At 41.3% G+C, this 15438-nt stretch overlaps 1 protein-coding gene across 1 annotated transcript in view; it reads right to left on the bottom strand.

Moving 5' to 3' along the window:
* Positions 1–15438, bottom strand: part of CNTNAP2 (contactin associated protein 2) — a 1059914-nt gene that overhangs the window by 830627 nt on the left and 213849 nt on the right. Inside the window, exons 5-8 of the mRNA XM_054564239.1 lie at positions 11351–11554; positions 7028–7212; positions 5477–5620; positions 1115–1379 (exon numbers count right to left, since the gene is read on the bottom strand). Coding sequence (XP_054420214.1) covers positions 1115–1379; positions 5477–5620; positions 7028–7212; positions 11351–11554 — 798 coding nt within the window. The remainder of the gene's footprint in view (positions 1–1114; positions 1380–5476; positions 5621–7027; positions 7213–11350; positions 11555–15438) is intronic.

Raw genomic sequence — 15438 nt, 5'->3', positions numbered from 1 at the left:
TCTCAAGGACCGCTGTGCTCAACTTGACAAACATTCCCAGGGAACATCTTCTGTTCCTGGTGCTGTTCTACACGACACGTTCTAGACCGGGCGTGGCCTCGGCCCCCTGGGAGCTGCCACCCCAGAGGGGAAGTGAGATGAACACAAACAGAGTGGCCAGCGAGGGGCAAGGCCGGGGGAACACACAGGGCATCAGCAGTGAACCGTCAATGCGCAGGCTCAGCCAGCGGCCATGCAGCTGAGCACGTGGTCATAATACCCTTCCTCTCTGTGTCTGCACATCTATACGAGCTGCTCAGAAATATTAAGTTTTTCCTCTGCCTTCCAAGGAGTCCTTTATAAAATAAACACCACCACAGTAAGGAACGCCTAGAGAAATTGTGTGAAACTTTTACCTCTTATCAGTCTCACATCACGTCGAATTTTTCTTTGTTCAGAGTATCTCACTTTGCAATTCAACTTTCTTTGTACCACATTACTCAAAGAATATTCCGAGGCTGCTGGGTCTGTTCAGATAACAACATTACCTAAGCCTCAGTTTATCATACCACTGTGATGTCAAGTTTAAAAATCACCCTACTCAGCTGATACATATATCTTGTCCTCACCTGTGTTTGCTTTTTTCCTGGAAATTTGCATACATTTAGCAAAATCACCTTGAAGTTTTGATTCATGCAGTTCTATATACCTTTGGAGTCATAATTAAATTACTATAATCCTATTATTAATAGTAAAAGATATTTGAATGTCCATAAAATCAAAAGATACCAGACACTACAGTTAGTAAAATAAACATTCTTTGTTTTTGCGCATAAAAGGGTCACTTACAGGAATACTGATTACTCTCCATGAATTTAGGAGAAATAGAAGATTCTGGGGCTCTGAGACAGTCTCAACCAACTTTTCCCCTTGCCCATCCTTCACCCTCTAAGTAAGTTCCAAGTTTCCCTTATTTTTTTAGTACTCAGGGTAACCAAGAAAGAACTCAGAAGTCCGGATCCAAATATAACCACCAGCGTGTAACACCAACAAAACAGAATGAAACAAACGCCACTTGACCTGCGGAAATCGCCCTGGCGGTTTCAGGTGCAAGCGTCAAGGCAATGTCACTGACCTGAGGAGATGTCTATTTGGCTCATCTTGGTCTGCGTGACGTTGATGTGGACGCCGACTTTGCTCTCAATGAGGTTGATCTCCACGCTGCCCAAATTATCTGCAAAGTGACTGAAAAGCAGGAGGCCGTTGGGGTTCCAAGTCCTGAACTGGAAACTGACGGCAAACAGGTCCTGGTGGGCCCGTCCGGGCACCTCCAGGTAGCTGGTGGCGTTGAAAAAGACCGGCACCGTGGAGGGCTCCACACAGGAGAAGCTCAGGTTTCCCTGTGAAACACAAGGGCCTTCTGTGAGGAAAATGCAGACTGCGTTAAGCATCCAGGGAAGAGGGCAGACGGAGCTACGGCTCTACGGGTTTTGAAGCAGGGCTTCAGCCTGTCCCAGACTCTCACATGCAGCAGCGTGACGTGAATGCAGCAACGGGACACCTCGGCGAGAATCTACGGGAAGTGTGTACCTAACGAGGTGCAGAATTTGGCCATCAAGTGGAGGGAGGTGCCAAGGCCACGCCCTCATGCAATTGACCGCCTGACAGCCTGCTGGGCCGGGCCGCCGGGGGCCAGCCGTGCATCTCTGGGAGCTGCGGTGTGGCCCACTGGGCTCTCTGAAGGCCGTCAGGAGCTGCTGCCCCCCTCCCCCGACTAATGGTGCATCAGCCAGGGAGGAGGAGGAGGAGGAAATGCCACTGCCTTCCTCTCGATGTCCTATTCAAATGTTTCTTAATGTATTACTCTGCTCTCAGTGGGATCTATGGTCATTAAGCTGCTATTTATTAAACTGGTGTCATGCGGCAAATAATTTGGGTTTTGTACCCATACCTATTTATGAGTATGAACTATTTAGCATCAGCATAACTGTGATTATTTCAGGTTATTTTGTTATTCAACTCAAAATCCCATTTAAATGTCCACAAATTGTGCTACAATCATAATGGTTTAATGCTTATGGAAACGGTGGCATGTATGTACAAAAATCAAAACAAAACTCCCCACACTACTTCCTCTCTCATATTCCCCTTATTTTGAACAAATATTTGATACACTGAATTTTATATTCAAACACACTAAATTTTGTATTCCACAGTCGAAATACCTTCCTTGTAAAGATCTGAAAATCGCTGTCCTGTGGTGGTCAAGCCTTATTTAATTACATGAGATTCGGTGTGTTTCCAGCCTTGACAAAAAGTGCATTCACTTATATACGTGGGTGAATTATCTTTGGAAACAAGGAAGTGACTACAAAGAAGTTCCTGATTTTAACACCTTTAAAATAGTGAATCCCCTCATACACAAGAAGTGGGGAGCCGTGTCTGATGAGACATTTGGGAACATGGTGTTGACAAAGCAGCGGCAGCACACCTGCCGGAAACAGCCCTGAGCGAAGGACGCCCGTCCCTCGGAAATAAGGGACCCGGCAACACGAGAGTTAAAATGCTGTGCCCCTTCTCAATAAAACTCACCGTCTATGTCTGGCTAATTCGACCCCCACACACGGGTGGGTTCTCCAGTGCCCACACGTTCGGTAATTCTAAACTCAGCTTCATACTGCAGAGCCCACTACCAGCGTGAGGAAAGAGGCTGTGATGTTGTTGTTGCCCAAGAGTCCACAGAACACACACGTTCTGTGATTTTCCTGTGAGCCAGGACTTCGGGGGCAGAAACATCTTACCATGTAGTTAATTTGCTTCCCGCTTCTTTGATCCCACCGTAATAATTTGAGAAATATAATTTGATGATAGTTTTAACTGGTCCTTTATTTTATTTCATTTGTTTTTACACAACACCACTTATCGATCCCTAGATCACAGTTCTTTCATTCCAGCACATTAAGCATTAAATCTAAGGCAAGCTATCTCTGAATTATTCAAACTAAATTTGCTCTGTACCTTCAGAGACGATTATTTTTAAATGCTTACTTTTGCCCTGGCTGGTGTGGCTCAGTGGACTGAGCACCAGCCTGAGAACCAAAAGGTCGGTGGATCTCTTCCCAGTCAGGGCTCATGCTTGTGTTGCAGGCCAGGTCCCCAGCAGGGGTCGCTCAAGAGGCAAGTACACATTGATGTTCCCCTCTTCCTCCCTCCCTTCCCTTCTCTCTAAAAATAAATAAAATCTTTAAAAAAGTAAAAATAAATAAATGCTTACTTTTACCAGTAAAAGGCACTGCCTGTCCGTAATAACTGAGATGTCAGGACTGACCACACGCTTGTGTTGTGTGGACGTCTCTTGGCAAAACCAAAGGTCCTTTCCGAGTTGTGGTGCTGACTCTGGAGTCAGTGTACAATGAGGGGATGGGGGTGGGGGGAGCAGGGGGGCTGCTGAGTCATTTTCCCCAAAATATCAGCGCCTGATGTCGCTGAGAGCAAATTTCCTGCATAAATGTTCACCTCTGTTAGAACGGCTTGGGAAACGTCCTACGTGTCTCTACCCTGCCTAAAATTTTAACATGTATGTGTATTTCTGTTTAAAAGTGTATTCTATGTCTGCTCATTCTACTTTATCAAATATAATGATACAAATTTTATGCTTTACTCAGTATCTTTGTTATTCAAGGAAAAATAGCATTTATAAACACAATGTATTTTGCAACTGAAGTCGATTTGGGAATGAGTCTCTACAGTGAAATTCTCCGTAGTTTGGGAATTTAGGGGACACCTCTCAGGACCAACTGGGAGGCTTGTAATACTTTACCTCTTCTTAAACGTGCAAGTAATAGGAAGGGTGTTGGGATGAGTCAGATCTCTATGTCAAGGCACAATTTCTCAGAAAACAAAAGGACCCTGGTGCCCTTTTACCCAAAGCTTAAAACCGCATTATCTACTAATACGGTTCAAATCAATAACACGGCATGAAAGGCGACCACGGCCTTGGGAGTAACATGTTGTGAATGTACAATCTGCGTTTGCCAGTCCCGTGCAGTCGCCTCGGAAAGTTGTCTTCCCAAATTAAATCTAGTTTTCTCTTCTACAAAATAAGTATGATACTCTCTCTCACAGACTGATTCTTATTATCATACACGTCCCATGCCTACTAGCAGAGAGCCTATTGCCTATAAATGAAGAGATTTCTATTTTTCTCTGTCGTCAATCCACTTTATGATCTAACATCATCATGTTCAATTTTTAATTGTTAGTATAAATTATTACTTATAAGAAAAATAATTATTAAAGAAAAATTTTGCATTTGATTATGGTTTTCTAGTCTCTTACACCCAACCTGAATTGTTTACTCATGGGGGGGGCAGTTTCCATTTGTCCAACCATTCAAGGAAACCCCAGGCTCGCGCGTGGGGCAAGGAGACCCCAGAGCGCCTTCATGGCACAGCGCATATAGCTGTGCAGGCTGCGGAATGCCAGGCTCTCCCAGGTTCTGTTCTGGCAGAAGGGGCCGCTGTCTTACAGAACCGCAGGGAACACACATGCTGGGTTTTTACTTTAAAACCTTACCCGAGGATATGTTTATTGATTTGAGAGAGAGAAGAAGGGAGAGGGAGAGAGAGAGACATGGATCCTTTGCCTCTCATACACCTCTTGACCTGGGATCAAACCTGCGACCTAGGTGTGTGCCCTGGCTGGGGATGGAACCTGCAACCTTTTGGTGCACAGGATGATGCTCTAATCAACTGACCCACCCAGCCAGGGCACACATACTAGATTTTTAAGTTGATATTTTTTTAATAATCCTGAGCAATGTCACGGGGAGGCAGGTATGGCAGAGTGCTCTTTGATTTTTGGTCTCCTCCTTGAAATATTTAAACCTGGAAGCAACTCACATCGGAGCCAGCAGACTGCGGTGGGCTCCTGGTTCACAGCGTTCGCTGTCCTGTGGTGGCCAAGCCTTATTTAATTACATGAGATTCGGTGTGTTTCCAGCCTTGACAAAAAGTGCATTCACTTATATACTTGGGTGAATTATCTTTGGAAACAAGGAAGTGACTACAAAGAAGTTCCTGATTTTAACACCTTTAAAATAGTGAATCCCCTCATACACGAGAAGTGGGGAGCCGTGTCTGATGAGACATTTGGGAACACGGTGTTGACAAAGCAGCGGCAGCACACCTGCCGGAAACAGCCCTGAGCGAAGGACGCCCGTCCCTCGGAAATAAGGGACCCGGCAACACGAGAGTTAAAATGCTGTGCCCCTTCTCAATAAAACTCACCGTCTACGTCTGGCTAATTCGACCCCCACACACGGGTGGGTTCTCCAGTGCCCACACGTTCGGTAATTCTAAACTCAGCTTCATACTGCAGAGCCCACTACCAGCGTGAGGAAAGAGGCTGTGATGTTGTTGTTGCCCAATAGTCCACAGAACACACACGTTCTGTGATTTTACTGTGAGCCAGGACTTCGGGGGCAGAAACATCTTACCACGTTGGAGGGCTCCAGCTTCTTCCTTCTCGCAAGGTCAGTTATGTTGACGCCGTTGTAGTTAATGCCCTCCATGCAGCCTTTGAAATTCTTTCTGCTGCTGGAGCTTGGCTTCCCAGAGAAAGGTATGCCTCCAAAGGTTATCTGCGAGGGAAAAAATGTCGACATTCACACTGTATTCAACTCCAAAAAAACAACATCCACAATAAAGTAGACGAAACTATTAACGTAGGCACGGCCAGTTATCTTTACATCGACCCATATCCACGGAAGTTTTTCTGTCTCCAAAACCTGCTGCATATAAATTTATGTTGTTATTGAAGTGCATAATGGTATCATTAATTCTGACAATTAGATTATAACTTCAACAAGAATATCGCAACAACCCCTTGGGTTTTTGCCACCCAAAAGGCATCTTATAAATTTTCCTGAGAACGTTTGAAAACATTTCCTAAAGCAAACATATTTGATTAAGTAATATTAAAAATACATTTTTATATTGATCCTTCAAAGAAATACTATCAATAAATGCTTCTGGTCATCAGGTGATAACCAGCACTAATACATAAGTTGATAAAACTGCAGCCAAAAGCAAGGAGTATTGTATTTACCTGACATAGACTTATAGTCTCATGATCATTAAAGTAAAAAATTCACTAGACTTATGGTGAATACAAAAACTAGTTTATGAGATCTCATTATCATATTACTAGGGACATCTTAAAAGTTGGGGGATATAACTTGAGAAGTACTGGCTTGAAGATATTACAGGTCTTCTAAATTCTAAGGAATAAGGCTAGTATTTCTTCCTGTGTGAATCTTTAGCTACTGTTGCCTAAAAAAGAGTATTTTTTCCATTTATCTTTGGTTAAATTACACTATTATTATGTCATTTTTATGTAACACAAAATTATACCTATTTATGCACTGCCAATTATGACATTTACTGTTAATAATGAAAAAGTAGGATCATTTAGAAGGTAAAAAAAAATCTTTTTATTTACTTAGGTATAATTTCTTTAACTGGCCTAAATTTTAATTTCTTTAATGACAATTATATCTGAGAAAACAGAACTTGTTAAAAGAACTATTAACAGTAATAAATTTATAAATGCCTTAATATAAATCAGAACTCAGGGTTTCTTATTCAACATTTGGTAATAAATATTATACAGTCCTTTGTATATCACACTACATATTATCAAGTAAAACAGGTAAGTTATATTCTAATTCATGACCAATGGAAAGATTATAACAAATTCACTCAGGAATTGTTAAATGATCCTGATAACATGAGAGATGGTCCCTTCTCTTCACATTCTTACTTTGGTATCAACATTTTAAAAATATTGCATTTATTATTAAAGTTTTTAGGAATGAATAAAATGATATATATTCATAAATTCGGTTTTGAAGTTATATGTTCATTTTTCTTTGGAGACTAAAGTGGAAGTGGGGCAGGGAGACATCTAATTCACAGCAACCCAACCGCAATACAGCGGGGGCGGCGGCGGCCCCCGGACACACATTGGCGCCGGTGCTCAGGTTCACCTCGTAGTCCAGGTCCAGGTAGTCGAACTCGCCGTTGGTGCGGAAGTGCTGCACGCTCCTGTCCAGGGAGAGGTCGATGCTCCGGCCCTGGCGCTCAATGACCACCGAGTGCCAGTGGTGGTCGTCCAGCAGGCTTCCCGTCGTCACGGACGTGTGGCCGTAGATGGGGCCGAGCTGGTTGCTTCCTGGGTCACAGAGAGGAAGAGAAACAAGGCGATGAGGCCACGGCAGCGGGAGACCTTGGATTAGACATTATGGGGCAACGCTTTGTCTGCTGAAGTTGGGACAGGAAAACCAGCACGTGACTACACTCCAAAACCGTTTTAGGTTTGACATACATAAAAGTTAGCAAAGATGAAAAAGGTCTGTTCTCTTAAAAATAATAAGCTTTAAAAAATTATTAGTTTTTTAAAATTTTTATTATTGATTTGAGAGGCAGAAACATAGATTTGTTGTTCCACTTATTTTTATGCACTCATTGTATGTGTCCGGACCAGGGACTGAACCTGCAACCTTGGTGTACTGGGACGATGCTCCAAACAACTAAGCTACCTGCCAGGGCCTAGCTGCCTTTTAAAGTCAGTGTCCTGGGAGCTCTGGAGCCACAGGGCCTGGGTTCTGATGCTCTGCAATGCTGGGCAGGTTGACAACTTCTCTGGGCCTCTGTTCCTTCAGATATAAAAATGGGAAAATAATAGTACTGGCTTTACAAGGTCGCGGTGGGGATTTACCACGTACAAGCAAAGAACACAGCACACTTTCTGGCATACAGCAAACATTCGTTAAATGGTACCTGCTAACAGTCTTTTATTACTGAGGTTGGGGGTGTTCTTTTAAAATACAGCATACCAACTTTCCATTTTCTCTGCCTCCAAATGCCATAATCTTAAGCAGAATGTAATATTTAATGATGCTAATGATACAATTTGGAGTGTAGTATGCTAAGTGAAATAAGCCAGTCAGAAAAAGACAAGTACCTACCATATGATCTCACTGGTATGTGGAACCTAATGAACAAAACAGACAAAGTGGATACAGACTCCTGGACACTGAGAAGAGACGGACAGCTGTCAGAGGGGAGGGCGTTGGGGGCTGGGTGAAGGGATAAAGCAAAAAAGAAAACTCAGACAACAGTATAGTGATTACAAGAGGTAAAGAGGAGTGGGAGGAGGCAGAAGCGGGAGCAGTGGGTATAACTGGTGACGGAAGGAGACTTTACTTGGGATGGTGAACACACAATACGATATACAGGGGATGTTTCATAAAAGTGTAAACCTGAAACCGATATAATTTTATTAACCAATGCGATTCCAATACATTTTTTTTAAAGTAACAAACAAACAAAACAACAACATCCACAATTGGTATACACAGCCTAGTTGAGCTAGGGGAGTACACTTTGCTTTCTGTAGCATATACCAGTACACAGTGGCCATTTCCTTTTATACTTGATCGAAAGTGTTTAAATTATTAAGACTGGCTGTTCAAGTTATGGATAAATTTCAAATGACATACTATAATTTTGGTTGAGATTAAAGATAGCTATTTATGGAGCAGTCAATGACTAATAAGTGCTTACTTTGGAAGAGTCTAAGAATAAAGCTTTTCTGGAAAAAAATATGGCATTAATCGAGTTTATAAATAAGATCTCCATAGCAATAGGATGTAAGTAAGAGGGAAAGCCTATGAGAATCCAGAATGTTTACTAAGATCATCTCTGGACGCTGTTAATATATTTTATACCATTTTCTATTTTGTCTAATGAAAGACTGCTTTTTATGGTCAGGCAAAGCTAAATGCTATAAAAATATAATATCATTTCAGAATAAATAGCATAACAGAAATAAGAGAAACAAAGGACTGAGAAATTATTTCCTTTTTTCCCCTACATTTAAGATGCTCATGGTCCCTATACCTGACATTTTTTATGAATTTCCTAGGTCAAATTTTCTTCCTTCTGGTGATGAAATCAAATGGGAAGATTGTGTGTATATGTGGAGGAAGGAGGGAGAAGAACAGAAAGAAGAAATCCAAGTGAAAGGCTACGTGCAGTTTTATTTAGGTATTTAGATCAGAAGACAAAGCAGCAGCCACATGTGTGTGATATTTGGGCAATGGCATCAAAGAGGGACAGGGGATGAGGGCCTGGATGTCCATGGCTGTCATAAACTCCAGTCAGTCAATAAAAGTCTGTACGTAAACTGCTTTCCAGGGAAATAGCACTGATTTTTTTTTTTTTTTTTTTTGGCGAGGTCATAAGATCAGTGACTTGTTTCAGAAGAGTACTGTAATGTCTCACTGTTGTGAACGCACAGTGGTTCTATGTGTTTCAGTTTTCTTAGAAAAAGGAGAACAGTTTGAAAAAATAAACTTTTAAAGATATAATCCAAAGCACACACAGCATTGTGTGTGTGTGTGTGTGTGTGTGTGTACTTGTTACGATACCTTACACTTGGTTTTCTGAGTTTCTCTCCCTCATTTCTCCTTAATAACTTCATTTTTTTCCCATTAAAGTTATTGGGTTAATAAAATTATACAGGTTTCAAGTGTACAATTTTATGATATATCATTTGCATATTGTCTTCTTAACTTCTATTGAACCTAGTTTCAAAAATTATTTAGAACTAATTTTTTCCCAGGTAACACATGAATACATATTCAACATTAAGAGTAGAGAATATTATAAAGAATTAACATGTGAAGCATTATCACTTATTTCCACCACTGAAGAGTGTAGAAATAAGGTATTTCCTTCCAAACTTTTTTTCATGTTACATACATGTTATTCCAAGAGTAAATCACCCGTGACCTCTATGTTGCCAAACGGTAACCTTCCTTTTGTCTTCTCATGTGACATTGTGGGTGAATTCAATACAGTGACCACCTCTGTCCCTTGTTTCCTCCCATTCGCCATCCACTTCTCAGTCTTCAGTTGGCACCCTCTCCTGCCAACCTCATGCCTGCCACTCCCTGAGAGACATCTCAACTTCGATGACTAACCAGCAAGCAAAATGCACCCTGTTTCCAAACAGAGCTCTACGAGAAGAAACTAATAATCCTCTCTTAGAAGACACCCTACAGGGAAAACAGGGCTTTCTCCATTTCTGAAAATGGCACTAATGCCCAATGGAGCCTAAGCCATACCCGAGGAATTACCTTTTATTTATTCTCTTCCTTCCTCCCTAAATACCCCATTCTTTACAAATCACACTGCAGTGCCACTGAAATCATCTCCGTGGCAGACCCATGCCTCTGCCTCTCCACCTTCCACGCGCCAGTGCCAGCGCATCTTGTACCTTGAGGAATTCACCTTCGACTCTCATGTTGGTAGAGGCATTTGCTCTTATGCAAGTCTCAGTCAAGTTCCTCTTCTTAACAACTGTAATATCTAACCTCTGCACTGAGCTCGGCAGGATCTTACAGGATTTGGACAATCCCTAACTTTTGGAATTCATCTTTGCTCCCACTTACTCCAAATGCCCACACCTGCTTCCCCGCTCCTCCTCGCGCACGCCAGGGCTCTGTCTGTAGTGACTGCTTCCTGTGAAACGCTCTTCTCCCAGCCGTGTTCATGGCTAGTTTTTGTCATTGACCTCAGCTTGAACATCTTCTTGTAGAGGACTTTCCCCAGTCCGTATTCTAATGTTGACCCCTCTTGCTTCTGCAGTGTTACGTTAGCCCATTGCACTGATTTCATACGATGGATGGCCCTTGAACAACACAAGTGTGAACTGCATCGGTTCACTTACAGGAAGGGTTTAGTCAATACCTGCAGTCAGCTCTTCGTATCTGTGGACTTTGGCATCCTCAACCTCGGGTTCCCAACCTCAAATGGAAAATACCTTTTCGATCCATGGTTGGTTGAATCCTCGGATGCGTAGAGTGCACTATAGAGTCAAAAGTGATGCATGGAATTTCAACCGTGCGAGGGAGGGCGTGGCACCCCACCACCTGCGTTGTTCGAAGGCCACCTGTACAGGTCATTTCTTCAGATTTAGTTGTTTTAAAATAATAACAGCTAATCTACTACCTGACACCTCCACTAGATGATACACTTCATGAACGCAAAGTCCTTCTCTATTTTTCACCACTGTATCCCAGATGCAAGTATACACCCTGCGCAATACAGGTGCGTCATCAACCCTTCTTGAACGAATGGGAGTACCAGTGTGCCAATAGAGACCAACAATTACAGGTTAAAAATGGATCGATAACATTGTGAACTTTTTCAATAATTTACATTTTCAGGGCTAAATAACATTCACATTCCATTAATGGCAACATCAATAAATGGAGAGAATGAGGCCAGAAGCGAGAGCTTACCGAGGTTTAAACTGAAGACCAGCTTCGCTTTCTTCAGTTCCAAGGTGACGTAGTCTCCTTGCTGCCCTTCCCCGTGCAAGAGCACCCCTTCACTCTCCGTGGTTTTAAATTTCAAGGCAATGACATCTTTCAGCGTTTTCATCTTCTTGTTTCTGAATCTATATGGCAGCACAACATGGCCATCAAAGTTGATAACATCAGCCCCTAAAATAAGGAAAAAAAAAAATAACATTATAGCTCAGCTACTGTGTGTTGTCATCCAGTGTGAGGTACATCTATTTCCAACCAGGGTCTGCACAGAAAAAAATGAGAAAGAAGTGGTTTTTTTCTTTTTGGAGAAATCTGAAGTCCTGGGTTCTTGTTCTTTTTCTCCTTTTGGTTGCTTGTGTGTCCTGAAGTGGACTGTATGTGAAGAAGTCACAAAGAAAGATCGTAGAAACCTCTATCGATATAAAATCTTGCTTCAGTTATAATTATGGTTAATAACATAAATGTCCTCCATGATGTCTATACTTCAAATTTTAACTTGGGAATCTAGAGTTTATTTGAAATAAGTAAAATTTTTATTCCTTGTGGCATGATATTTTAATGTCTTCCTTTTTTAAAGAGGCTAATTCTTAGGCTTTTAAATCACTCACAAATTAGCCTTTCTTTGACAGAAGAATGAAAACACTTGAAATTCAGGGTTTGATAGTCTACTGACATTCTAATATGTTTTTATACCCTACCACATTTTGAGTAAACTTTATGGTAGTACTCAAGTTAATAGCTCATTGAACTTGAAGAAGTTTCTTGACACTTGCTCCTAAGCCTTGTGTCTGTCTTAAGTTTCGTGTTAGCTCCTTGCCTTTAGAACGGAGAGTTGAGCTACTCATCTTTTTGATCACACTGATTCCTGAGCCATAAATGAGTTCAGAGAACAAGTATCTAAGCTAAACTGTGACTATCAGAATTCTAATTTGATTTTAGAGAATTTCATTGGAGACACAATTATGTAAACTTTTTTGAAGTATAAACAATTTTGTCACCTTACTGAAAAAGAAAAAGGGAGGGTGGGGACTTGTTTTTGACCTGCTGCTTCATTCTCGCAGAAGTGGAAATGAGGTTACCTAAGGTATTATGCCCTGTGGCTTGGCGCTTTTCCAACCAAGTTTGAGTACAAAAGGCAGCTTAGGTCCCAAAGTTAGACCTTTATTATTAAAAGTACTTTTTAATCCATTTATTTGGTTTTTAATCTGGAATCAAAGAGAACCCGGTCCAATGAAAGCTCTAAATACCTTAGAATTCCAAGGCTGCCTCTCAGTGTGGGGCCCGGTCCTGCTCAAGAACTCCATGGGAGAGGCTGGGGAAAAGTCGCAGCCCCTTTACAGCCTGTCGCGGAGATATCTGCCCACTCCACATCCCCATGCTGTGACCCTTCCTTACTGCAGCCACCCAGGGACCGCTTTGGTCCGCCAGGACAAGAGGACACCACGTCCCCACGGCAGCTGCTGCTGTGGTCCAGAACGACCATATGCACTGCACATTCACTAACTGTTTTGGGGTTGGTTTTTTTTGTGCATTACTTGCCAACATTCTAAGTTTTGTTCTTATCTAATTCTCTAATGTGACTGCCACGAACACAATCATGGCATACATTACTTGAAAATGGTACTGAGAGTAGAATAACAGCTGTCAGAGGGGAGGGGTGTTGGGCGCTGGGTGAAACAGGTGAAAGGATTCAGCAGAAGAACACCCACTAAATTCATAGACACAGACAAAGGCACGGTGATTACCAGTGGGAAAGGGAAGTGGGGCCTGGGAGAGGAGGGCAAAGGGCAGATGACTGGTGACAATAAGAGATTTCACTTTGAGGGGTGAACACACAGTACAATATACGGATGATGTGTTAGAGAACTGTGCACCTGTAACCTATCTAATTTTATTAACCAATGTCACCCCAATAAAGTCAATAAAAATTTACAAAATTAATATAATAAGACGAAGGAAAGAAACTAAATCTAAATCTACGTTCTTCCTTCAAATCATTGATAGGCTTTCAATCCTTTAAAAATATCCCATTACCTTGCATATTTGTGTTTTTAAAAAATAGTTTAGAGAATTCTTGCTTTCTAAAAAGTTCGGAGAGGAAAATATAACTTTGAAGTTTAAATTATAATTCTAATAGTCAGTTCTTTACTGTCCATAAAAAGACTCTCTTAATCAACAGAATTCTGTTCTCCAAGACTGTGAATCACAGAGGTTTATTTCACTATGGGGGAAAAAATCAGCCATTAAATTTTGGTTTCTGCCAACACTGCAAAGCCAATTAGACTTTAGCTTAATCAACTATATTGTCACAGCTGAATTCCAAGTGAAGTGTCTTTATCATCTTTGATGAGAGATAAAAGAGAGAAAAAGTGAAATCTGATGATCAGATACCAGGTTGAATTTATAATCCAGTAGTTGGTAGATATTACTTTTTGTCTTAAAAAGTGCCTACATGAAGAGTCACAGGGAAGGAATAAATTCTGCACTCTAGAAAGTAAATTGCAGCCAATTTCCTATCAGTGACAGATGAATAACAGGCGCATCATTGTTTTACACACCATCAGAATATATTAATTGACATGACATATTTCCCATTCATCTCTCAGGAAGCAAATGTTCCCTGTGCTTAGATAGAAGGAGGAATTTACTCCCACTGTCCCTTCTCCTAAATCAAAATCTGCGTTCAGTTTCAGGTACAGAATAGTGACGTATGCAAATGTTGATGTCTTTCTCCCTTACATGTAAGTCAAAGAAAAAAGTGACAGAAAGGGTGAGAATAATTTATTTCTTCAGAAAGCCCTAGGATATTAACAAAAACATGAAGGGACGCTGTGGAAACATACCAAGCCTCATAGTACAGATGGTCAGTGGCAATCGGCTTGTTAAGAAATTGACACGATGCTTTGCAAGCCAGCTCCCTCACATTATTAACCCAAAGGCGCTCTTCTCTGAATGGGTTAAATGCTTGCACAATATCGGCATGTGGCTGTGATCTTAGAGTTGGCCTGGATATTACAAAATTCCTAGAAATAATCTATGACATAAATGTGTACATTAACATACACCATGCACATTTATGAGACTCTGGGGTATGGTAACATCCAGAATTTAGTTCTATTTCCTACAAAAATATATTGAAATTTTATTTGACATCTAATAACATGTGGTTATTTTGGAACAAGTCTCCTTTTCCCCCATTACCCTGATTGCTTATCACTCCCTAGAACTGGGTTTTCTATGCAGTGATTAAATATGTATGGTTGAACTGTTTAAGCAATCTGAACAACAGTAAGCTAGGTCAAAAAGTGAGTGCAAAATCAAGTGCTTCCACAATTTTGTTTCTAACCATAACTCTGAGAGCTGGCAATGTGCCAGTTCATCAGATCATCATGGTAGAAAGCCTTTTATTAAAAAAAAATTCATTGTTACTTAGTCTACTTCCTGAATTTGGATAAGATATTTTGGAGAAGTTTTTACCATCTAAAAATGTTAATATTAAAAAACAGCTTTGCTATATTTTTACTACAAATATAATGCATGCTTAGTGACAAGAAATTAAACCATACAGTAATATAAATACAGAATGGGATTCCCCAACACAAGAGCTCACCAACGTTAATGAGTAAAAAGTTGGTGCATATTCTTCTAGATTTTATGTACTTACTTATCTAATTTATGAAATAACCCATTCATTATATGTGCATATATGTATGTATGTACGACTATGTATACATATATATATGTGCATATGTATAAACAAGAGGGAGAGAGAGGAGAACGTCATTTCATTTGGTTATGTTTCAAAAGGCACAATGGCTCTCGCACCCTGGGCCACCGTCCACCTGACCCAAGCACTCCCGCGTCAGGCACCGGACCACGAGGGGCACTCCCTGAGCTCTAGAGCCCACTGGAATCACTCAAACTAGCCAATCCTGACCCAGCATACCCTGCCTCTTGCATTACTTCCTCTAGGAGCCACAGTGAAGGCTCTTGCCCCACCTGCCCCTTCCGCCTTCTGACAGCTGCTGCTTCATCTGTGGGGTCCCCCCAAAACACCC

Source organism: Pteronotus mesoamericanus, unplaced genomic scaffold (genome assembly GCF_021234165.1).
Source record: "Pteronotus mesoamericanus isolate MK-2021 breed Mesoamerican mustached bat unplaced genomic scaffold, CSHL_Meso_final scaffold_85, whole genome shotgun sequence".
NCBI lineage: Eukaryota > Metazoa > Chordata > Mammalia > Chiroptera > Mormoopidae > Pteronotus > Pteronotus mesoamericanus.
The sequence above is the reverse complement of the archived record's forward strand: the minus strand, read 5'-3'. Positions and strand labels throughout refer to the sequence as shown.